Source organism: Antechinus flavipes, chromosome 2 (assembly GCF_016432865.1).
Source record: "Antechinus flavipes isolate AdamAnt ecotype Samford, QLD, Australia chromosome 2, AdamAnt_v2, whole genome shotgun sequence".
In the NCBI taxonomy this organism is placed as follows: Eukaryota; Metazoa; Chordata; class Mammalia; order Dasyuromorphia; family Dasyuridae; genus Antechinus; species Antechinus flavipes.
In genome coordinates, this window is record NC_067399.1 from 596,624,510 (window position 1) to 596,650,940 (window position 26,431).

Sequence of the window (26,431 nt, forward strand, 5' to 3'; positions counted from 1 at the left end):
ATCTACTCATATAATAAAGAAAAAAAAAACAAAACAAAAACAGAAATCCAGAGAGGCAATTGATTTGTCCAAGGTTACACAGGTAATAAGTAATAGTGCTGGAATATAGACAGCTCTTCTGACACCAAATCTGGTGTTAAAGTCACTGTACCAAGTGGTCTCTTATTCTTTCCTCTGTATGTAAATCTTTTCATTAGCACACTGGAAGACTTTTCATTTCTACTGAAAAACAACTTACTGAGAAGCATTTTCTTTCTGACACCTCTTCCACTCACTGCTTTTAGAGGGTGATTTTCTGTTTGTCTACATAAGGATGGGAAAATGTGGACAGCAAGGAACTTTGCTAACAGTTTTGCTAATAGTTTGGTTGAGTCAGAGTCACACTGAGAAACAGGAATCTATTATTTCATTTCAGGTTTCAAAGATACTTTTAGGAAGGGAGTAATTATAAGTTTTTGGAATTTGAACAATATTCAAGGGTATTTAGTATGGTGGGGAAAAGAAAAGGCAATAAAATAAAACTGACTGAAAGAATAACAGTAAATTGGGCAAAATCTCAAAGGTGAAAGAGTAGAGAGCTCAACAAACTTCTCCATTAGCTGGCAGAAGAGACTCAGATGCGCTTTTTTTTTTTTTCCCAAGTATAAAACACTCTTTCAGTGACTGATCAAATATCAAAATCTTAAGTATTTCCCTATGTTTTAGGGAATGTTTAAGTCCATTAAATTTAGTTTCTTTTAAGAAAATCATTAGCAGGAGTAAAACTGGCAATGAAATCCAATGGGAATCACTTTTATCATAAGAGAAATAGGTTTCTTTCCCTCTCTGATCACCTCTCCTCTTGGTTACTCTTCTCTGGGTTAAAATTCAAAGACTTTGCAAAAGGTGGAGGCTAATTTCTTATGTGGCAAAAACAAAATCTTAAAGGCTGCTTCAAAGTCTTTAAGAATTGAGTTTTTTTTTTTTCTTTCATTCTATGGAATCATAGAATGTTAGAGTTGAAAGACACCTCAAAAAACTTCTATTCTAATATCCTCATTTTACAGATCAGGATATTACAGATAAGGAAACTGAGGCTTACAAAGATAAAGTGACTTGTTCAAAGGCACACTATAATTCCACTAATCAGCAAAATTTGCCTAATGTCTTTAAATTATGAGCTGAATTATAAGACTTTAATTGATGTAAAATGGTTATATAGTTTTTGCAGTGAGCTACATAGAAATACAAAGTATTTTTATATCTAGGTTTGTTGAATCATCATAATGTAGTGGGAAACCAAATATCCTAGGTTCAGATGAATCCTGTTCTGTTACTTATCAGTCATGTGACATTAGGCAAAGAACATGATTTCCACTATTTTCTGTTCTTTGTGTATAAAAAATAAAATAAAACTTACTACTAAGTCAATATTATTTTGAACATGAAAATATATGTAAATTGCCATATAAATGTAAGTCATTACTAGTAGTGATATTAATCATAGAAAGCTGAAGCTAGCATAGATTTTAGATATTGCCTAATCCAACTGACCCAAAGGGAGAGGGAGAAATGACTTACTTCTCTGGGTCTTAACTTCCTCGTGTGTCCACCCAATACTTCTCACTCACATTAGAAAATTTGCTCAATAATTAAGAAGAGATTTTTTTCATACTTAAAGATCTAATTTAAAGAAATTGAAGAGTAGGACTGTGAAGAATTCAAACCAGCTTACTACTGCTATCTGGCTCTGTTGTCACCTTTCTGCGCCGTAAAATTCTTTCTAACTCAGTTTCACTGTTTTCAGTATCAAAAGATTTTAAGTTTCTTGAACTAGCAGATGTGTTAAGTGTCTCCTAAAGTAAAAACAAAACAAAACAAACAAAAGATTAATGTCTTAATACAACACAGAGAAATTTATAAATTCAAACAACAAAATCATTACCAGAATTTGAATGGAATTTAGAAACAAAACACAAATATCTATTAGAGAACCAAAAGAAAACAAAAAAGTGGTTTGAATTCCGTAGAACACTGTGAGGATCTCTTTTACCTATGACCTTTTTAGGAAGTTAAAAGATGCTATTGAAGATGTAGATGGTAAGTTTCATGTAGAAAGAAGACAATAACTGTATTTCTTTATGAACTACTTCCTGCATGAAGTTCAATAATGGAAAAGTTCTGTACATCAATGATTCAATTTCTGATGTTTGTGGAGTCAATGTGGAAGAGAAACAAATGTGATGAACTCACCTTAGAGAGAAGCACATCTTGACATGGCAGCCATGTGTCAAGGAACCCAAATCCTGTGGTACTTGGGAAAAAAAACTGTAGCTGATCCTTCAAATACAATGACTTTTGATTCATTGATTTGCTGCTCAAAGCAAGTAGAATTATTGCCAATGGAGGTCTATCATAACCTCAAGCTGGCTCCCAGAAGAGAGGGTGCATCAAATGCACCATGATTCAGAATTAGAAAATGAAGCAATATAGCTCTTTGGGAGATGGGGTGGGGAAAGAGGGTGTTAGGGGATGAAGGAAAGAAAGAAGGTGGTCTTCATTCCATTTTTCTTAATGGAGGTAAGAAGATTATATCCAAAGCCCAAAAGATTCTGGAAGAAGTAGAAGGCACAAAAGTTGTCCTTCCCACCATCCACGCTTACTATAGCTTCAAGAAAGATAGAGGGGACCTGGTAACTCTAAGTTCTTTTGATCTAATTCCTCTGTGGTGAAATTTCTGAATGGAGATCAATGGAAACATTCCCACAAACAGACATTATACGTGCACACACACACACACACACACACACAAAACCGCTACTATTTTTCTTTACATTTATATATAAGAATATACCCCCCAAGATGTCAAATATTAAAACTTCCAACCCATTTTATTTTTCATGAGATGCCTAGTGATTTTATCTTACCTGTGTTACAGGTAAGACTTTTAAAAGCACAATGCTGATTTGATTATAGGGAATGATAGATCTGGCATCATTTATGTACCCAAATGATCATTCTTTATCACTTAAAATTTCTTGTGCTAGAGTTCGAATGAGGTTACTGTCATCATTGATTATCATGACATCAGTCTAGTCTTTATTAACCTTGAATCTTGTGCTTCCCACTTCCAATCCCAGTTTCTATTTAGCATCTTCATCGAATAGACCATTTTGCTTATAATTATATCCCCAGAAATTAGCCATATGGACCTAAACATACTAAGTGATTAATAAATACTCGCTTATTCCCTCCCTCTCTCCTTTTCTTTCTTCTTTCTCCCTCCCTCCCTTCCTCCCTCCCTCTCTCTTTCTTTCTCTCTCTCTCTCTCTCTCTCTTTCCTTTCTCTCTCTCTTTATCTCTCTCACACGTACACACACACACACACACACACACACACACACACATACATCTCTTTATATCACCTATAAGTGTGGTAAGAATGCTACCTCTACTTTTATCCAAGTCACTGGTTTTTGTCTGGATCACAGAAAGACTCTCTCACCTTCATTCTTTTTTTAAATTGGATTACCCCCACAAAATTCAAGGCATAAGAATTTCATTTACTAGTAGATTCCAGATCTCTTCCTTCATCAAAATGCTAATACATTTAGTTTAACTAAGGACATTAAAAAGTAACAATACTAAATGAAAGAGGTGTCATTATATAATTCACATTTGTACTTGGGAAGCAAGTTACTATTACTCATTTTCAATACTAAACAATAATATTAATAAATATTTGTTGACTTGACTTGCGATTGAAGGCTCACAAAGCCAATAGAGCCAAGGTCAAACTTAAAGACAAACTAATTTAATTCTTTTACTCTATAGATCATAACTTACACTCTCTGAAAATGTCACTCAATAGGAAAAAACCAAACTCCAAATGTTTAACAGTGTAGAATGACTTTCAAAATTCTTACAATTTATGACAAGTTCAGTAACAACAAATATAACTTTAAAAAGTAGAGGAATTGAACTTGAGAAAATGGTCTAACTTCATAATTTACAAAATAATTTGTTCTATGTTTCATTTAGAATAGAACTAGGTTCCTTAAGTTCTCTCAAATGTACCCTTGCCAATAATCTATGACCTTACTATAAGCAGTAGGCTTGAATGTCACTGTGCTTTTCACAGCTAGGGACTCTGAATTCAGCACAGAAACCTCTAGGGCATCTTTCATCTGATGAGCTGAACAACTATGCCTTTTCCTTTTGCTCTACACTGTTCAAGGATTTTTAATAATCATCTTGGCCCAAAAGGATAAGACACTATAGGGCTTCAATATGTACTGCTTCCCCTTTCCAGGAAAGCTCTATGTTTTTTTTTTTTTATCTTTTTCTTTTTTAAAGGAATTTAAAGAGCCGAAAGAACATTACTTCATAAAATGTGATTGCAAAGCACTATCATTAATAAAGTTAGGTGTCAGATTAAAAAAAAAAAGTAGTTTCTAGTCAGATTTTATGAGAGCAGTCATTTCATAACAGTAGAAGATGTACCTGAGACCAACTAGCAGCAGAGCATATAAAACTTGGTGAATCCAATATTTCCTGAATCTATATACCAAACATTCGGGAGGCAGGGGGTTCTTTAAATTAGTAAAGTAGTTCATCTTCTGAAGATAAAAAATGAATCCTCAATCTAGATATTGGAAGGTAAAAGAAAATGCTAGTTTTCATAAGAGCACATTTTTTGTTTGAGTGGTTTGCTTGTTCTACATTCTACTGAAATTCTAAAAACTGGACATTGGAGGATATAAGACTTATTTTACATATAATTCTACCTCAAAAAGGAAAAAAGTTCTTACCATTAGCAAGAAGTTAACTTTGCTTTTTAGAATTATTGGGAAATGGAAGTTATTAGAGTTGCCATATATCCCTAAGAGGTCTGATTGAGATTTATTTTTTAATTTAAAATATGATACTTAAAAACTACACTAAATATATCATTAATCTTTAATAATTCAGAAGGTACTTTAGGATCTTATATTGTCTGACATTTTTTATTAATATCAATAATTGTTACAAAGTAGACAATAATAATTCACATTCTTATAGGGCTGAAAAGTTTCAAAGGTACTTTCCCACAACAACCCTGTGAGATAGGTAAGTGCTGCTATTATCCCTATTTTACAGAAGAAAAATCTAAAGGTTTGAGGAGATGATATATGATCTAACTTGCAGAAGATCATACATTGGTCAAGTGCTAGAGTAAGGATTTGAACCTGTCTCCAGGCTTCAAGCTCCAGCATTCTTTCCATTTCATCTTACTAAGACAAGTGGAAGTCTTGGCTTATATAAAGTTCTAGTTAGTAGAACAACAAATAGAGTTTTCTGCATAAGAGTCCCCTTAGATAACCATATTTATTATACAACAGCTTAAATTTGCTATTCTGTAGGTTGACTGAACCACCCCTGTTAACCAATGATATGCATCACTTCAGAGCTAATCCTACTCACCTAAAACTAAAGCAAATAATTGAGCTATTTTGCTTTTTAAGTCTACAATTTAAAGACAGACTTAATGAAAATAATTTTGTTTACGACAATTATGTGGATGTCTGCATGAAATGCATAATTAGCACAGTAACAACAAACACAGGAGTATTTAGTCCTGCACCTCCCGCCCCCATGTTTGTTGACGTACTGTGCATAATAACTGGTATTGAGAATAGAATCCTTGTATCCTAAACACTTTCCAAGCAATGAGTTTGCCACAGAAAACTCAATGATTGTTCAAGCTAGTGCAACATTCATTTATAAATTCAGTGATGGCTCACAGACATTACTGAACTATAGAATAGAGAACAATGACTACAGATAAGGACATTAAGCAACTTTAAAAATATCTTTGAATTTCTTTTGGAGGATAAATTCAATTGTTTACAAATTAATATTTTAATGTATAATTTATCATCAAAGGTTTAAAAGAAAAATACAAATGAGAATGGATGATAATAAATCTATTAATTGGTAGTTCCAACAAATTTGGGGTATGCTCAAATTTCCACATGAATGTCAGAATATTCTTCTCATACACTAAGCAAACTTCTATCTCTCTAAAGAGTCCTAATGTATTTCTATTAACTAACAAGCATGACATTTGTAACATATGGGTCAACATTTTATCTTCAAATTGGAACTTCAGGATAGAAAAGAAAGAATAGGAAACAATTATTTTGGCAATTTAGTACGAGTATAAAAAGTGATTAGGACTAACTCTCAAATGGAAATTACAAATGTGTTATTTGATATGTTATTAACACCTGTGAAAAAGAAAGGGAAAATAAATATGGAACAAAGCAAATAATCAGAGAAAGAAACATGGCCTCAAAAAAAGGTCTCAAATATATCAAATGTAATTATTCAGAAAAAAAATCAGCTTTATAAAAACACTTTCCTCTAATCCTCCACTAAATGAAAGTGAATGAAGATAAGCTAAGGTTTGTTCTTACCAGTATTCCTTTTAGTTCATTCACTGCACTTTCTGAGCCTTTTGAAGATTCTGGCTATAATTAAATGGGGAAAGGGGTGGGGAGGAGACAGAAACAGCAGGTGTATTATTCTGAATTTAAAACTATTAAGCCACAGAAATATACATTTGTCAAAAGGTGCTATGGGTTATACTAGCAACATACATGAATTGCATCATTTTGTTAGGGCCATTTCTTAGGATAAGAAAAAAATAAAAATAAAATTAGAAATGTTAGTGTTCCCATGGAACAGTTGGCAAACTAAAAATCAGTTGTTTAAAGCAGTGTGAACTACCCAATCCAAGTCAAAGTTACACTTCCTCTGTAACTTGGAGAGTTACCCAAGACACTGAGAGATGTGACCTTGACTTGACCTTGTGACCCAGCCAGTTTGCATCAGGTGGACTTGAAATCCAGGTTTTCCTGACTCCAAAGCTTCACCTCTCTGTCTACCACACTATGTTTCCATGCAAACCCAAGATAATGGACTTGATAATGTATAATTTGATTTTTGTATTTAATTTGATTAACATCACTGTGCAAAGAGGTATATTAAATAATAAGTTTCAAACATTTCTTCTAGGTCTTTTCAGGGCTGTTTTCAACACACTTTCTCATTTTAATTACTGATGCTTCTTGTCAAGAAGAATGGGAAGCATCTATACTGAAGAAGCAGCAAGCGAAAGGACAGAAAACTCATTCTCTATCTTTTTTTTGGATCTAGCTGGACAATTATCTACCCCAGATTATCATTGAATGCCATTTCTTTTCCCTATGAAGGGATGGTGAGCAGAGAGACTCAAACAGAATGGTCAATGCTGGAAGGGATCCCTTTTTTCCTTCCGATTTTATAAACAAAAACTGAAACTTTGAACATGTTGATAGTTTTTCAATGTCATGTAGCTAGAAAGTTGAATAGTAGGAACTAGAAGTGAATTTTACTAACTCCCAGCACAATTCTTTCCACTATACTAGAATGGAGGGAAAAAGAATGTGAAGATGAATGGATCCGAAGTTTTAAAGAAGCTCTGGACCCTTGATGCACCTGGCAAAAATCCCTATTTATGCTCAATTGATGAAGTTGACTATGGAGATCAATTTTGATGTGGGGCCTTCAAAGAAAAGATGGTGAAGCAGAAGATCTCTAATTTTCCTATTGTTTCCTCTAACAAAAAGGTAGTGATAAAAAAAAAACACAATATCATAATTATGATTGTTAATGATAATAATAATAGCTATTATATAGCATTTTTAAGTTCTGCAAAATACTTTACCTACATTATATTATTTGATAGAACTCTCTATGATAGGCGTTTATTATTATCACCAGTTTACAGAAGAGGAAATTGAGGAAGACAACAATTAAGTTACAGACAATTAATTAAGTTAAATGTCCTAGGGTTGCCACTTCCTCTACTTTAAAAGACACAGGAGGCCTCAAACCCACCCTCCTCAGTAAAAAAGAAAAAGAAAAAAATGTAAAGAGACAATCAGGCAGTGAGAGGGTGGAGGGAAGGAAAGAGTGGAGAGGGAGGAAGAAAGAGACAGAAAGAGAAAAAGAGACAGAGAGACAGAAAGGAATTTTAATTGTTATTTAAATGCAGATTGAGCAAAGGAACTAAATTTTCACTGCCAAAAGTTTTCCTTAGAGATGCCACATGCCATCAGTGCCAGTCAAAAGCTTTGGGAGACACTAGCTTAATCACAGCATCCACAAATTCATTTAGAAAACATGGCCTCCGGGCTGGCCTATGAATGCAAATTATTCAGCCAGAAAGCTGGTGCTCTTGAACTCACTGCCCAAGCCAGCCAACTGGAAGGCAGCTGTGAACATACACTCTCTTCACTTTTAGCACGACAGATAAGCAGGGATGATAATGCAGAAAGGGGCTTGGACTGTAGCATGCATCAAGCGTGAAGGTTATTTAAAAAAAAAAAAATTATTGACCAGTTAAGTCAAAACTAAATCTACACAGGTTAATTATTACCATCGAAAAACCCAGTAGTCCACTGATCGTTGTTCAGTTTCTTTCCAGATTTTGAACTGACTTTAAATAATGTGTAACTGCTGAAAGAGTCATATGAAGAAGAAAAAAAGGTGATATACCAAAAGTGGGGTGGGAGGAATATAGCTAAATATTGATAAGTTTAAGAATAATAACTTTTTAAAAAGCATTTCTTCCTATACAACATAATTTAAGATTTATTTGGGTCAGTATATTACTTTTGTTTTGTAATAAATCAGGTTTGCTTATCTATAGCTGAGTTTATTAAGTTATGAAAAAAAATTCTTTTAAAAAATGGCCTTTCATTTTTATGGTGCTTCCACATACATTCTAATCACTACTACTACAATCCTTCCAATGAAATATGTAGACTCTGTATTATTTCTACTTTATTTATAAACTGAGAAACAAAATGTGGTATGATTTTCAGATTAACATTACTATTATACACAATCAATATCGATTTGAATCAGGTGTCTAAGACAATATGGGACCTAAAAGCCAGCTAGTTAAGCTCCCTCATTTGATGAAGAAACTGAGACCCCGGGACTTTAAGTGACTTGCACAGGCTCATGAAGGAACTATGCAGAAAGGCAAAGTTTGAATCTGGATGACAGGTTCAGGACTACCACCTAGATCTCCTAATTCCTTATTCAATACTTTTTTGGAGGGAAGGGAATTTAGATCACTGGACCATAGCACCAAAGGTTAAGAGACCCAAACAATAGAAACAACTTGAGCCAGGGAGCTTAAACCATCTTACCAGCTGTAAATTCTCAGGGGGCTTAAGCCATCTTATCAGCAGTAAATTCTTTATCTTGGTGGGGAAGCTGTTTTGACATTTTTTGTGTTATTGGTGTAGGAATGAACATTCTCATGTAGAAATAAGTTACTTTCTATAGATCAGTTACTTTCAGATCAGTCCAAGCTGAAAATATGAAAGATTGCTCTCCCATCTCCTTACTTCACTTGGGATGACCTACACACAGTGGTCATTCTGATAGCAACCTAGCTAAATTTGCTTTCTACTTATGGTAAAAATGTAGGTCCAGAACATCTGATTCTAATAAAACCCTAGCAAACTCTGAAAGGCACAAAAAGGTACTCTTAAGGGTAAGAAAGAACTTTTAAATTGAGGGAAGGAGAGAGAAAACTGTTCAGAAAGCTCTAATTAAAGGGAAGAAATTGTCCATCAAAGTGATTTTTTTAAAAATTTCATAGCATCATTTCAATAAGACAGGGATACAAAGTAAAAAGAAGAGTGAGATGTTAATCATTGTATCAAAGAATTTCAAGAAGGACCCTGAGAGTTCATTCATTTAGGTGGGGAGGTTTCTGGACCAAATAATTTTCCAGTATATTTTTTTCATCTCTAACTGTCTTAGAGGGAATTTGATGACTTAAATTTTTTGAAAGTAGCAACTCTGGATCTTTTCAGTGTTTTTCAAAATTATGTTTATTGTTCTGGCACTGTAAATCTCCTAAATGAATCTTAATCAAATGAAAAAAATCAAGGAACCAAGGACAGAAAACATGATGAGAAGGACTACCTCACACCTTGTCTTTTGTTTGTGGGAATAACTAATCTATTGTCATGATTCTTTAATAAGAAAAAAAAAACTAAAATATCATGAATATTGCATAGATTGGGGTTTGCCATGGAACAAAAATTATGTCCTCCCAAGGTAAAATTGCACAAAAATAAATCTTGACATAATGCAACTGTATTAGAATATCCATATCAGTCCTGTTCCTTGACATTTATATAAAGGTATTACTCTATGTTCCATTTTTCATTTCTAAAGTAAGCACAAAAAATGGGAGAAAAAAGAAAGAGGATTTAGCTGCTATATACCTTGGCTTTTGGCCTGGTTGCTTGATTAACTGGTCTAAGATGAACACCCTTCTTAATCCTATCCATCATTTCTTCAACTGCTTGTCTCTTCAGGTCTGTGACTTCTTCTACTGTTCAAAGAAAACACATTTCATTGAGTTTCAAATGAAGAAAGCCCAGGAAAACTGTAAGAAGAAACATTTTTTCTACTGTGAAATGAGAATTATCTTCTCAATCCATTGCTACTTTTCTACAATTTGTGATTTAGAAAGACGGCAATGTGCCACACCACACAGCCACTATTCAGATGCCAAGAATCACAGAACACCATGATCCTATTCAAGTGAACAGCAGTCAGGTAACAAAGTTTCTATAACAGAGCTGAGTCATAAAAATAGGAAGGTTTTTGTTGTGGTGGTCTTTTTAAATTAAGGTATTTAAGTCAATAATGACTCTGCCACATCAAACAATTAAAATGAATTTTGCCCTATTTGTCAACATAATTACAGACTTATTACTGAATACTTGGTTCAGCTCTGGAATTTCTCCAGATCTTATTAAACCCAACTTTGCACTTAATCCTAAATAATCATGCCTTTTTTCCTTGAAGGGGATTTTATACCTTATTGGCAGACGTCATATATTGTCCCTCCAAGAAATCAGTATAAAGGGGAAGGAAGTATCACAGGTTTGACTGAAAATACATAAGATATATTTTCCTCATTGGAGGAAATCCAGACAGAAACAAATAATAAGTCTGTTTTTCTTCATGTCTACTTTTTACTGATGACTCACATGATATTCAGACAAGTCTGTTAAATTTTAAATTTCCTGTTGGACAAAAACATAAATCCAACAACGATTTCAACTAAGTAATTAAATTTTAAAAGAAAATTTATTGGATTTACATCTGAATTCTATCAAACATTTAAAGATCAATTAACTCCAATGCTAAATAAACTATTTGAAAAAGTAGGGATTGAAGGAGTCCTACCAAACTCCTTTTATGACACAGATATGGTACTGATACCTAAACCAGGTAGGCTGAAAACAGAGAAAGAAAATTATAGACCAATCTCCCTAATGAATATTGATGCTAAAATCTTAAATAAAATATTAGCAAAAAGATTACAGAAAATCATCCCCAGGATAATACACTATGACCAAGTAGGATTTATACCAGGAATGCAGGGCTGGTTCAATATTAGGAAAACTATTAACATAATTGACTATATCAACAACCAACCAAACAAAAACCATATGATCATCTCAATAGATGCAGAAAAAGCATTTGATAAAATCCAACAGCCATTCCTAATAAAAACACTTGAGAGCATAGGAATAAAAGGACTTTTCCTTAAAATAGTTAGGAGCATATATTTAAAACCTTCAGTAAGCATCATATGCAATGGGGAAAAACTGGAACCTTTCCCAGTAAGATCTGGAGTGAAGCAAGGTTGCCCACTATCACCATTATTATTCAATATTGTATTAGAAACACTAGCCTCTGCAATAAGAGTCGAGAAAGAGATTAAAGGAATTAGAGTAGGCAATGAGGAAACCAAACTATCACTCTTTGCAGATGATATGATGGTATACCTAGAAAACCCCAGAGATTCTACTAAAAAGATATTAGAAATAATTCATAATTTTAGCAAAGTAGCAGGATACAAAATAAATCCCCATAAATCCTCAGCATTCTTATACACCACCAACAAAATCCAAGAGCAAGAGATACAAAGAGAAATTCCATTCAAAATAACTGTTGATAGCATAAAATATTTGGGAATCTACCTACCAAAGGAAAGTCAGGAATTATTTGAGCAAAATTACAAAAAAGTTTTCACACAAATAAAGTCAGACTTAAATAATTGGAAAAATATTAAGTGCTCTTGGATAGGCTGAGCGAATATAATAAAGATGACAATACTCCCTAAACTAATCTATTTATTTAGTGCTATACCAATCAGACTTCCAAGAAAATATTTTAATGATTTAGAAAAAATAACAACAAAATTCATATGGAACAATAAAAAGTCGAGAATCTCAAGGGAATTAATGAAAAAAAAATCAAATGAAGGTGGTCTAGCTGTACCTGATCTAAAATTATATCATAAAGCAGCAGTCACCAAAACCATTTGGTATTGGCTAAGAAATAGATTAGTTGATCAGTGGAAAATGTTAGGTTCACAAGACAGAATAGTCAACTATAGCAATCTAGTGTTTGACAAACCCAAAGATTCTAACTTTTGGGATAAGATTTCATTATTTGATAAAAACTGCTGGGATAACTGGAAATTAGTATGGCAGAAATTAGACAAGGACCCACACTTAACACCACATACCAAGATAAGATCAAAATGGGTCCATGACCTAGGCATAAAGAACGAGATTATAAATAAATTAGAGGAACATAGGATAGTTTATCTCTCAGACTTGTGGAGGAGAAAGAAATTTGTGACCAAAGATGAACTAGAGACCATTACCGATCACAAAATAGAAAATTTTGATTATATCAAATTAAAAAGCCTTTATATAAACAGAACGAATGCAAACAAGATTAGTAGGGAAGCAACAAACTGGGAAAACATCTTTACAATTAAAGGTTCTGATAAAGGCCTCATTTCCAAAATATATAGAGAACTGACTCAAATTTATAAAAAATCAAGCCATTCTCCAATTGATAAATGGTCAAAGGATATGAACAGACAATTTTCAGATGAAGAAATTGAAACTATTACCACTCACATGAAAGAGTGTTCCAAATCACTATTGATCAGAGAAATGCAAATTAAGACAACTCTGAGATATCACTACACACCTGTCAGATTGGCTAAGATGACAGGAAAAAATAATGATGAATGTTGGAGGGAATGCGGGAAAACGGGGACACTGATGCATTGTTGGTGGAGCTGTGAACGAATCCAGCCATTCTGGAGAGCAATCTGGAATTATGCCCAAAAAGTTATCAAACTATGCATACCCTTTGATCCAGCAGTGTTTCTATTGGGCTTATACTCCAAAGAGATACTAAAAAAGGGAAAGAGACCTGTATGTGCCAAAATGTTTGTAGCAGCCCTGTTTGTAGTGGCTAGAAACTGGAAAATGAATGGATGCCCATCAATTGGAGAATGGCTGGGTAAATTGTGGTATATGAATGTTATGGAATATTATTGCTCTGTAAGGAATGACCAGCAGGATGAATACAGAGAGGCTTGGAGAGACCTACATGGACTGATGCTAAGTGAGATGAGCAGAACCAGGAGATCATTATACACTTCGACAACGATATTGTATGAGGATGTATTCTGATGCAAGTGGATTTCTATGACAAAGAGACTTAACTGAGTTTCAATGGATAAATGATGGACAGAAACAGCTACACGCAAAGAAGGAACACTGGGAAATGAATGTGAACTATATGCATTTTTGATTTTCTTCCCGAGTTATTTTTACCTTCTGAATCCAATTCTCCCTGTGCAGCGGGAGAACTGTTCGGTTCTGCAAATATGTATTGTATCTAGGATATACTGCAACATATTTAACATATATAGGACTGCTTGCCATCTTGGGGGGGGGGGGAGGGAGGGAGGGGAAAAAACAAAACATAAGCGAGTGCAAGGGATAATGTTGTAAAAAAATTATCCTGGCATGGATTCTGTCAATACAAAGTTATTATTAAATAAAATAAAAATTTAAATTAAAAAAAAAAGAAAATTTATCTACACCCTAGGCTAACCCCAAAATATTATTAAATGAACTGAAGATTTATCTAGATTCTAGATATTTATCTAGATATCTAGAATTTGTACCTGAAATGAGTTACCAGTTCAAGGTCATTTGCTATAATAATGCTGGATTCTTTCAAAATATGTGTTCTTAACTAATTTTGAATAGTACTTAATATTTTGCTCATTTGGGCATGCCTTAGAAGTCCAAAAGTCTTTTGAATTGGGATTAGGATACATGTATCCAAGCCAGTTGTCTCTCTTTAGTACTAATAATGCCAGGATCTATCTCCAGAATGGGCATTTTACCTTTTTACATTGTTATTGACTCATGGAACCCTTAACACTAGCTAATTATCTCCCAAATGGATACTCTTGTTCACAAAGTAAGAAAATGTATATATTCTAGCATAGTAGGTCAGTAGTTACTTATATGTGTATGTACATACATATAAGAATATATATATATGTTTATGTACATATATATAAGAATATATGTATATATGTGTATGCATACATACACATATTTTTATATTCACCAAGGCCAGTGTGTTGTTTACTATTTTTCACATACTGTCACAACTTGGAACTTTCTTGACGCCTTAATGTATTGCTAGTTCATAGATGCAAAATGTCAAGAAACAGATATATACTAATGAATTATTATGGGCAAAATCAATACCTTCTGCATTTCACTGGATAACACAAACCTCGGGTCTGCCATTTTGGCACTTTTACAGATAAATGACTCACTGAAAACTAAAAGTGGCTTCTGAAAAATACTAAATTAAAAAAAAAATGCCATTCTGAATTAGGATGGAAAAATTGCATGGCAATTGATGGTAAAACACTTCCTACTAACTCATCAGCACTCTGGAAGACATAACTAAAGCCCAATTAATCACACAAGACAAAAGCCAATTAAGGCAGACAGATGGAACATTATGGTCAAAGCTATTTCATTAAAAACATCTAACATAATAGGAATTTTAAACAGTCTCTTACACTCATTGATTAGTATAATATTGATGATTCAGAAATGGATGACTATATCCTATAAAGATGTAAATGAGAATTATTTCCTTAGGTATGTTTTTTTTTCAACTATAGGGGGAAAAGACATGAAATTATCCATACAAATACAATACAAACTTAGAATAATCTACAAACATACACACATATATTTTTTTCCTTCTCACCCTCATTTACGTAGTCTGTTGAACTAGCTAAAAAACAAAGAATATAAACTTCAAAATGACTGACTCCACAAAATATGGAAGAATAGCCTACAGAGAACTCATGGAATATATATTTTTAAAAATTCTTTCTGTAATGACAGAATGGATAATTGTCTCACAAAACCTCGTAATCAAAGAGACAAAAGAAATATCCAGGTTGCTGGAAACTAAAGAAAAATGACAAATGAAGACAAGTTTTATGTAACTGAACTATGCACCAAATAATCAAATTTTCCTAGGAAATAGTGCTGTGAGGTTAGTCTTGACTCGATAACCTAATGCCATTATAATTGAGGCTTAAATATTTAAGACCTATTTGAAAAATAAGGAAGTAAGAAAAAAATTAGCGGAAAAACATTCTTAATAATGTTCTGTTATCACTTAGTTTTTTCTCCCTAGCTTTCTACTTATTTTGACTAGAAGCCCATTTGGTAAGAAACTAGTAAGAGCCTAAATTCAACAGACACATTTCTTAGGAGACAAAATTTGGCCTACTAAGTTGGTTCTTTATCATAAAATTAAACTCTTTTAAATTAATAATGGCATACACCCTGATTAAACTAACCATAAATTATTTCACCAAACAGTAATAACTAAAGTTGGGTAACAAGAAACCAGTTTTCTTGGGCTCCTATTCCCAAGGAAGTCATAGTACAAATGATCTCAAGGACCACTTTAGGATGTAATTCCAAGTATGCAAGTTATGCTCTAACTGAACCCTAGATTAGACATTCCAATCACCAATTATGAACACAATAGAAAGTTCCACAGTTGAAATCTTAAAATTTTCCCATTCGTATACTCTATCATATATTTATGATATAACTATCATGTTTAAGATATATGAAAAAATAAATCACCACTATGAGCATAGAGAATGATGTTTAATATGTATGTTTTAATAAGGTATTATGAATCCTTTCTATAATTATGACTTTAAAGTTATTCACAGATACCATTCAAAATGCTAAGGACAAATTCAAAATTGTTTTCAAAAGCTATCAAAGAATTATAACTCTATAGAAATATTTATACTTAGTTTCATAAAGCAACAATCTAAAGGCAACAGCAGTCAGAAGGAAAACATTTTTGTATTTAAATAAAAAATTCTTTTAGAGATTGATAGAATTTAGAATACTAGATGCTTTAATGTCATTAAGGGATATATTTTTATACATTTGAGGATAATATATTCAATATATAGTCAGTTTCAGGGGAAATACATTTTATTCTAAATGACCCTATTGAATCTTAAAAGTAAATATCATCCTAAAGAAAGATGAAATGAGAGACAAGTTCAAATAGCTTAACAGGGAAATGCTAATCATGAATGAGCAAGGAAGCTGGGTAACACTGACAAACTGCCAGAAGTAGGGCTATTTTTGAATCCAATAATCCTCAAACCAGGATTGTGCTTCCCTGCCATTCTATATTTCTATTTCCAGAAATGACAAGTGGGAAGACTCTAGTTCTCAAGTCTCCTGAGCCTTTTGTCAATACCTAAAGGACTAATTGTTCAGGATTGCTATAAAAACCCCTGTGACAAAATTATATCATATGTCTATTCATAAATTTTATTAACAACATTTCAGAGTCAGCGAGATTTCATATGGAACAGTAATCACTGCATAAATGACAAAGATGTAACTGAATAAAGTGAACAAAGGTGACACTTACCAGTTTCTGGCTGAACTGCTTTTTCTTTCTTGGCTCCACCACTGCTAGGATGGGATCTCTTTCGTATCATGGACATAAGAGACCTTTCAAAAAAAAAAAAGAGAAGGAGCAGGAGAATTCCTCTTCATGATGACATTTTTTTCATAATTCTGAAATTAACATAAATTCTATAATAATAATGTTTAGCTCCTCTTAATGAGCATAAATTTTTTAAATGGAGATCAAGAACATAAAAAACTGATATCACTTCCTTATCAGAAACAATAGAATTTTTGAACACAAAAATATGTGGTATGCCTCTCTGCCTAGACATAGAGTGAATTGTAGTAGAAAGGATGCTAAATTTAGAGTCAGAGAACTTGGTCTGCTACTGTTTGTGAGATCTTGAATAATTCACTTATTCCTTTTCTTATCTGAGCAAGCCTTAGATTCCTCACCTGTAAAAAGAGGTAATAGAACTAAACAATCTCTCAGGTACTGTCTAGTTTCAAATCCATGATCCTATAAAAGTATAGTAAGGATTGCTTTAGATTTAAAAAAAAAATTATCATCTATGAAGTAAAAACAGTTAAGAAGCCAAATGTGCAATTAGATAATAAAATAGAAGTCTTTATATCTAGAATGTTCTCAAAATTATTTTCAATTTCATAGTTAAGGTAATTCTCAAGACTATTTTTTGGTAAAGGATAACTTAAGATAAGTGAAAATTTTTGAACAGCTCAAAAAGGAAAAAAAAATGGTACATACAATCTAAAAAAGCTCTTACCTGTAGACAACCCCACCTGATATGAAAAATCATAATACTAAATTTCTAAAGGCAGAAAACAGGGGAGAAAAAATAAGCCAATCCTACTACCTCCTCAAGCCTTGGAGGATTTTGGAACTTTAAAACATGAAAGCTATGTATCAATGGAATGCTTCTTCCTTGTGTACTTAGGCCAGTTAGATATTCTCCATACCAAAAAAAAAAAGTTTCCAAGTAATACACTATCTTCATAAAAGTTTTCAGAGCATAATATGACTGCTCACCATCTACCTTTGCACTTTCTTAAAACTCTAAGATATATAAGCCTTTTCATTGATTCTTTCCTCAGATCAGCTAGAAATACAGGGACTATGAACAGTTCTGATCCTACTACTAATCTGCATAGATGCTTTCACCTGTTTTGGACCTGAGCCCTCTTTATAGATGATCTGGAGGACCTCCCTATTTGAAGAAATTAATGACAAACTGAGTGTAGACATGTGACTAGAAGAACCATGCCATAGGTCATAACTCCTGAGCATAAGAGATCGGTTAGCCTCAGTAACCTTGGTAGCTGGACCTCCATCTAGCTATAAAACAGTCTTGAAAAATGTTGTGATCATAAGGAAATCCAAGTGCTTTGTTATATTTGGTTTCAAACGTACAGTAATCTTTACCAACCTACTTACCGGATTGGATTAGGAGGTGGAGGGGGAAGTGGCGGAGGAGGAGGTGGTGGAGGTGGCACTGAATTTTCTGACTGGTGTACTCGTTTCTGGAGTTCATCAACTATATCGAGAACAAATATGGGGGGGGTGGACATTTAGCGAAAAAAAAAAAGCAATCATATGCCTTCAAAACAGGATTAGGACTAGAGAACTGAGATGAAAGAGGTATTAGTTTTCCCAATATCACATAGGTTGTCAGCAGCAGAGCCAAGATTAGAAAGCACTATTTCTGATTCCAAATACTATGTTCTTTTCTACTTTCCACACTTATGTAACTCAAATACAGGGTGTTTCAAAAGCCGTTAAGATTTTCTAAAATGCATTAAGATTTTTGGGATACCTTGTACCATAAATAAGGAAAAATCAGAAAATGCCAACTCTGTCTTTGAATATTGTTTTCTGTCACATGGTCCTACTACTCCTCTAGCTTAGTGCTGTTCCCTCACTGATCTGTCAAAAATTGTAACCATCTGCTATAGCTGTAGAAAATAAAGTCAGAATAGTTGGCTAAATAGATGAGTGAGTGAATAAATAGAAGAGGAAAAGTTTATGTGCAAAAGAAGAGATTACCTAATATAGATTTTCAAAACTTTAGATAGTTGCCTTGGATTCTAAAGAACAACTCTCCTTTTTTTCCCTAAAACTCACACCAATTTGCTTTTGGGGGCAAACTAGTGAAAGCATCTGAATTTTAACTGTTTTATTAACTTCCTTTTTATATTAAATTTAAAGTTTTTTGAACACTTGTAATTTACAATCTCTATATCTATGATAAAGCATTATGACACTAATCACTACTTCATTCAGGCAACAATTATTTGCCAAGTGTGAAAGTCTACATGCTAGAAGCTTATAATTAAGAAAGAGAAGCCATGTGTATAAACATATAAAGTAAAATATCCCAACAGTATAGATTAAGGGCTATGGAAATTCACAAAAGAAGTTACTTTCATTTGAGGCAATTTGAGGAAATATTATGGGACGTGATTTTTGAGTGAGATTTTGTAGAAGGGGTAGAATTTCAAATGGGAAGATCTAGGGGGAAGATCTTATAGGCATAAAGCATGCCTTGAGAAGTCTCAGAAATTTCAAGTCACATTTATGACTCATTGAGAAGAGCATATGTGGGATTTTTAGCATCCTTTAAGAAATATGCTATAAGATCTCTTCAATGAATCCACTACCACTTAAAAAAAGCAAGCCCAATAATATATATGGAAGAAAATGGGTAAAATAACTGTTCTTCAGATTATATTTAGCATGCAGCAATCAATACAAACACCTGAGACTGGCAGAACAGATGTACAATAAGCAAGGCCCAGAATTGAATTGTCAGAAAAGAATAGGCTGGACCACATGTCAAAAGTAATGCAGCATATTTCAATAATCTTAAACTGCTCTCTGGCACATATGCTTGTGTGTGTATGTTGTATCAATGATATAAACATTTATTAAGCATCTATTATGTGCTAGACACTATGGTAAATGTTGGTGATGTGCTTAATATATTAAGTACAAAAAGAGGCAAAAGATAGCCCCTGTCCTCAAGGAGCAATCTAATGGGGGAGAAAGCAAGCAAATAAATACATACAAATAAGTTACACACAGGATAAGAAAAAAATTAAGAGAAAGAAGGCTCTAGAATTGAGATTAGGAAAGACATCTTGTAAAAGTTAGGACTTTAGGACTTAAAGCAGACAGAATGAAGACTATTCCAGGTATGGGAGAAGACACCTTGTTCTTGGGGCAGCAAGGAGGCCTACATCACTGAATCAAAGAATATTTGGCAGGGAATAAGGTATAAAAAGAATGGAAAGATAAAAAGGCCCCAGATTATGAAGGTTTTCAAAACCAAACAGGATTTTTTTTTTTATTCAATCCAAGAGTGTAGTGATACAGACCTCACCATCAGGGATGGTATCATGGTGTGAAGTCAAAGAGGTCATATACAACACAGTAACAACAGGCTCTAGTAACTGATTAGATATGGGAATGAGAGTGAGGCACTGAGGATAACACTTAAATTACTAATCTAGATGACTAGGATAGAAGGACCTGTAATATCACATAGGAGACAGAAAAAGGGGAGGGTTTGGTGAAAAAAGATGATGATATTATCATCTCAGTTTTGGACATGTTAAGTTTAAAATGTGTATGGAACATCCACTATGAGATGTCCAAATGGCAGCCAGAGGAAAAAAACTGGGTCAGCAGAGAAGCCATTTAGCTTTCAGCCATTTCCAATTCTTTGTGGCCCCTTTTTTGGTATTTTTCTGAAAAAGATGCTAAAATGGAATGTCATTTCCTTCTCCAGTTCATATTTACAGATAAGGAAACTGAGGTAAACCAGGATAAGTGACTTAACCAGAATCACAAAGCCAGTGTCTGAGATCACATTTGAACTCAGGTCTTTCTGACTACAGGGGCAGCACTCAATCCACTGTGCCATGTTGCTACCCTTGACAGAAAGGTTAGTGCTGGACAAATCTGATCATTTGCTCAGAAATAATTGAATCTATGGGACTTGGTGAGATCATTAAGTGAATATTATTGAGGGTTCTGAATAAAGTGTTGGAAGATACAAACTTATTAGCATGATAGAGGGAATGAAATGGCCAAATATTGCATTATGAAGAGAAAAAGCAGAGTGTTGGATAAATTAGAGGGGAAGAGAATAGTGACTATTCAAACATTTTAGTCATGTAGACCTCAAATGGGTTTAGCAATGGGAATGGAAAAAGAGGTAATAGTGACATGTTTCGGTGGTAGAAATGATAGGATTTAGCAACCAACAGAATGTTGAGGGCAAGGAGTCAAATATAATTTTAGCTATTTCATCACACATTGTTTCTCCAACAGGACTACAAGTTCCTTGAATGCTGGAGTTATATTTTCTTTTATTTATAATGCTTAATACAGGATTGGGCATAAAGAAGCTACATAATAAATGCTTGCTGAATTGAACAAACTGAGAAGTCCTTGTCTCAGCTTTCCCCAATGACAAAATCAACAACATAATTGTCTACCATGAATAAGGAACCACACTAAGATCTAGAGGCACAGAGTGGGAAAACAGTAAATCCATACCCTCAAAGATCTTACAGATTAATAGGGTTGATTAAAAAAAATACATAAGCAATTAAGACACAAGGTAGATAAAAGGGGAGGAAAAGTCTAAACAACGTGCCTTAAGAAATACATAGGAGAGGTCCATTTCAGCTGGAGAATTAGGTAAGTTTTCCTGAAACAAGTCGCACCTGAGCAGGACTTTAGGGGAAGAGAGCAATTAATGTCTTTCCCAAATTAGAAAATAGTTTAATGATCACACACCAAAAGTCACATGATAATGTTTAGTTTTTACAAGGGAATAAAATTATTCTATCATTCCACCATTTACTAACATTGTAAACTAAACTGTCAAATTTTACAAGTTACAAATTTCTGGCCTGCTGCAGACAGGAGGCCCTGATAAAGTAATTTAGGGTCCCAATGCGAATCTTGCAAAATAACGTTACTTTTGAGAATAATCAAGATGAATGTTCCTTAGAAGAATTTTATCCATTTTGAAACCGGTACTCTGAAAATTTGTGCAAGGAGTGTATAAATAAGGACTTGTCTCCTTTTTAGTTAGAAGTTATGATCCCACATAACCTGAACTAGACAGAGCTACATCGGAGGAAGGCAATCGCGAAAGAGGATGCTGCTTCACTAACAGGTCAATCGGCTGTGGAAGACCCGCGGGCTAATGCTGGAACTTTGTGTCTTCAAGGCTGGGACCGCGGGGTAACACAGAACAGGGCACCCTGCGCAGCAGGGGCAAGAAGAAAGTCATCTCCTCCCTTTGGCGGGGAAAGAGAGGGTAAGGCTCGCAAAGCACTCGGACCTAGTGAAAGATGATCTTTTTGTGCTTCGAGTTAGGGATCTGGCCCCTCGACTTGAGCCTTCGGACTGCCTCGCGCATGTGCTTGGGCTGCAGGGGGGGCAGCTCTCCCCACTTCTCGCACACGTCCAGGGCTTCTTCTACCACCTCCCCGACGAACACCTTGGAGATGCCAGACATGGCAATGACGACGTTCTGAGACACCGAGGTGCCGGTGATGGACTGGATGAGTCTTTTGATGGCGGCCTTGGGGAAGGCGGAGCGGCGGTACATTTCATAACGATTTAGCTGTTCTTCAGAAAAGGAAGAGACCAGGATTTGCATCTTCTGAATTTCATCTTCGTCCACTTTGTGCTCTTTCTCTTTCCTCTCTTTGGTTTCTATCTTCATTTTCTTGGCTGCGGGAGGGAGGACGGTGGAGTCCTCCCTTCCAGCCCCGAGGAAATCGGACGCTTCCTGGCCTCTGAGTTCAGTGTCCTCGGCCGCGGCCTCCTTGGAGTCCCCGTTCTCCTCGCAGTCAGTGTCCTCCGGGGCCCCGTCGGGCGGCTGGACAGCTCCCGGGGCGGGCTCAGGAGTGGCGGCGGCGGCAGCGGCAACGACAGGCACCTCGTCCGCCGCGGAGCCCTCTCCGGGCTTCTCCGGGGACGACTCCCCTGGCTCGTCCATCGCGGCTCAGGGTAGGCGGAGAGAAGTGAGGAGCCTCTCCGCCAGTGCCGGAGAAGCCTCCGAGTCGGGCGAACCTGGAGAAGACTTCCGGCGGTCGCGCCGCGATGACGACACCCTACGGAGTGCCGAAGGAGCCAGAAAGGATTTTTAACATTACGAAAGAAATATGCAGGAACTACATCTAATGCTTGAGGAGCTGAGTACGAAAAATACAGGGCAAGCAAGGGTTAGAGCAGGCAGCAACCAAGAGACAAGGACGGAGAGAGGAGAGACCAGTAGTTTGCAGGTAGACTGGAATACTTTAAATGCAAACTAAGGGAACTTGTATCATAAATTCAATGGAGAGCTAATGACATTTTATTTTATTTTTTTAAAAAAGATCGTTGGACCGTGCATTAGGAATATCCCATCAAGAAATTGAAGAAAGGAGAAAATGGAAGCAGGAAAGCGAGTTAGGAGGCTGTTCTTGGAAAGAGATCCTGAATGGAGGGGAAGGAATCAAAGGGGTAACACATGAAAAAAAAAAAAAAAAGGATATTGAGCATTATGGGATAGCAGTACTGGACCTTGAGTTAGGAGACCCAAGATTAGGACGAGATCTCAACCAGCCGTGTGGCTCCAGCACAATCCTCTTTTTTTGTTCAGTCGCAATACCATGACACCATTTGGAGTTTTCTTGATAAATTCCTGGAGTGCTCCCTATTTCCTTCTCCAGCTCATTTTACAGATGAAGAAACTGAGGCAAACAGGATGAACTGACTAGTCCAGGGTCCCCACCACTAGCAAGTGTTTGCAGCCAGATTTTAACTCAGTAAGAATAGTCTTCCTTATTCCAATTCCAGTATTTTATGTAATGTACCAGCCAGCTGCCCTTTACCATTGACTATATATTATTGCAGCAGGATGCTATGATTTGTCCATGGGGTTTAGAAACATTGTATCAAGTATGATGCTGCAAAATTATGTTAGAATAACTTTATGTGAGATATGTGTATATTTCTATAGTCTAACACAAACATTTAAAAATCTTCAACAACAATAACAAAACATATATGAAACACTGAAGCAATATGGAGAGAATCACCTTTTTAAAAAAATTAATTTCTAAAAGAAATTTACTTTGTTATGTATGGTGATCCAAATTTTGCAAGTAAATTCTATCAATCCTTTTAACATGTATCAGTTTCTTCACTTGTACAGTATAAGGGTTGAACCTGGTGATTTAACCTTCTAGCTCTTAGTCCTAAGGAATACATTCTTGAATTATGGTTTGAAGTTACATATTTGGAATACTGGAGAGGCAATACCAGTTTTGGAGTTAGAAAGAACCAGTTAAAAATTCCACTTTTAACCTATATTACTTGTGTGATTTTGGGCAAGTCACTTAATTAATTAGAGCTCCTGACAACAAACTGCACATGTTAAAGGAGTTTCCTCATTGACAAATCAAGTCAAACACAAGCATTTTATTAAGAGCCTACTCTGTAGCAGACACTGTACTAAACACTGGGGATAAAGAGGTAAAAAAAACAGATTTTGTCCTCAAGGAGGTCATGATGTTATGAGAGAAGAGGAAAGGAAGACAATATACAGCTATGTACAAACAAGATATATACTGGATAGATCAATTCCTTATTAATGAAATCACAAATTTAGGCCAAATAAAAGTGTTTTACTGAATGCACCATATTATTAAGTGAATATTACTGTCCATTGTGTGTCATGAAATGCTCAATATGCTGGTGGCCACATCTTATTCTGTTTAGATTAAAAGAAAGGCAAAGCAACATATAGTAGAAAGAACAGTTCTGTCAGTATTTGAAATGAAAATCTTAAAAAAAATTCCCCAGTTTGAGATATTTTCAGTTTGTTTAATTGTGTGTATATCTTAGACAAGAAACACCAAAGTTCATGAAAAAAAGATCAAGAATTAGTGGATAGATTGTTTTATCATCCCCTGTAATTCTGTAAAGCCAGAACAATGTCAGTTAAAGGAATTTAAATGCTAATTTTGAGTCTGTACAATTTTACCTGAATGCTTTAGATTTTTAGCTCTCTCCTCAGAATTCTGACACTTCAGCTCCAATTCCTTCTTATCTTCTTCCAGAAGTTCCAACTGCTGTTTGAGATTATGGATCTCCTTATGAAGTGTTTCATTATCTAGTTGCTCTTCTAATTCTTTAACCTGTAAATTTTAGACATTGGTTACTGTCATCATTTGGCAGAGAAAACAGAAACGATTGTTCTTTTGACTGTGTACTTCATAGATATCTTGGGATGCTTAGAAGATGACAAATTCTGGATTACAGATTATTACAGTTAAAATCACAGAATTTGAGAACTGGAAGGGCCCTCACTGGCCATCTCATCCAACTATACACAGAAAGAACTCTCACTGTCACACACTTGACATGTGGTAATCTGGCCTCTGTGGGAGGATCCCCACGGAGGAGGAAGCCTCAGTTTCTCATCCACTTGGGACAGTTAAAAAGTTTTTTCTTCTGAAGTTAAACCTCAATTAGCCTATCTGTTACTCTCCTTTTCTCTTGCTAAAAGTTTAATTTTTTCTTCTGAAGTGAAACCTCAATTAGCCTATCTGTTACTTTCCTTTTCTCCTTTGCTCCTAGTTCTGTCCCCACCCCATTCCCAGAGGGCTAAATAGAAGAAGTCTAATTTTTGATTAACAGAATATCCTTTCAAAACCTTGATGCTAGCTGTCATATCTAATCTTCTCCAGGCTAAATAAGTGTACTGATTCTTTAATATCATGAACTTAGTGCCCTTCTTTGGATATTCTCCAGCTGATCAATATCCTTCTTAAATTGTGGTACTCAGAACTGAGAGTGATACTTCAGAAGAAAGTTTGATAAGGATAGATTACAGTGGGATTACCATTTACATATTCTTGAATTCAGTGCAACCCTGGACTTCATTAATTTTTTTGTCTGCTACATCAATCACACTGGTAATCTGTGCTGGGTGGTTTTAGGAGTATACCAAAAACCAGATCTTTATCAGAACAATGGTGTAATCCTATTTTCCCTATTTTATATTTGTCAATTGTACAATGAAGTTAGGTGGTTTGGCAGATGGCTCTGGAGTCAGTAAGAACTGAATTTAAATTCTGCCTTAAATACTTATTAGCTTTGTGATCCTGATCAAGTCATTTCATCTGTTTCCCTCAGTTTTCTCTTCTATGAAATGGGAATAATAATAGCACCTACCTCTCAGGGTTGTTGTGAGGATCAAATGAGATAATAATTGGAAAGCACAGCCCAACACAGGGGAACACTATATAAATATTAGCTATTATTATTGTTGTTTTGTATCTAAGTGAAAGACCTCACATTCTACTCTACTGAGCTTTGATTGAACCCAATGCTCTGTACTGTCAAGATCCTTTTGAATCCTGACAACTGACCAATTTTTCTTAGTTTCATGGCATCTGCAAAATTGATAGGCACATCATTTATG

At 34.9% G+C, this 26,431-nt stretch overlaps 2 protein-coding genes across 3 annotated transcripts in view; both read right to left on the reverse strand.

Moving 5' to 3' along the window:
* SHTN1 (shootin 1) overlaps nucleotides 1-26,431 on the reverse strand; it is a 110,054-nt gene that overhangs the window by 18,877 nt on the left and 64,746 nt on the right. Inside the window, exons 10-15 of one of the 2 annotated variants that reach the window (XM_051981506.1) lie at nucleotides 24,989-25,142; nucleotides 18,373-18,472; nucleotides 16,939-17,021; nucleotides 10,317-10,426; nucleotides 6,438-6,491; nucleotides 1,715-1,835 (exon numbers count right to left, since the gene is read on the reverse strand). In XM_051981506.1, the coding sequence (XP_051837466.1) occupies nucleotides 1,715-1,835; nucleotides 6,438-6,491; nucleotides 10,317-10,426; nucleotides 16,939-17,021; nucleotides 18,373-18,472; nucleotides 24,989-25,142 (622 nt within the window). The remainder of the gene's footprint in view (nucleotides 1-1,714; nucleotides 1,836-6,437; nucleotides 6,492-10,316; nucleotides 10,427-16,938; nucleotides 17,022-18,372; nucleotides 18,473-24,988; nucleotides 25,143-26,431) is intronic. The other variant, XM_051981507.1, reaches the window with a different exon arrangement.
* Nucleotides 21,292-23,051, reverse strand: LOC127551620 (transcription initiation factor TFIID subunit 11-like). Its single transcript, XM_051981513.1, has one exon. It carries the CDS (start codon nucleotides 22,955-22,957, stop codon nucleotides 22,295-22,297), a length of 663 nt encoding a protein of 220 aa, XP_051837473.1. The 5' UTR covers nucleotides 22,958-23,051; the 3' UTR covers nucleotides 21,292-22,294.

Excerpts from the sequence above, each read along its gene's own strand:
- LOC127551620 (XM_051981513.1), bottom strand. The coding sequence starts at position 22,957 with ATGGACGAGCCAGGGGAGTCGTCCCCGGAGAAGCCCGGAGAGGGCTCC.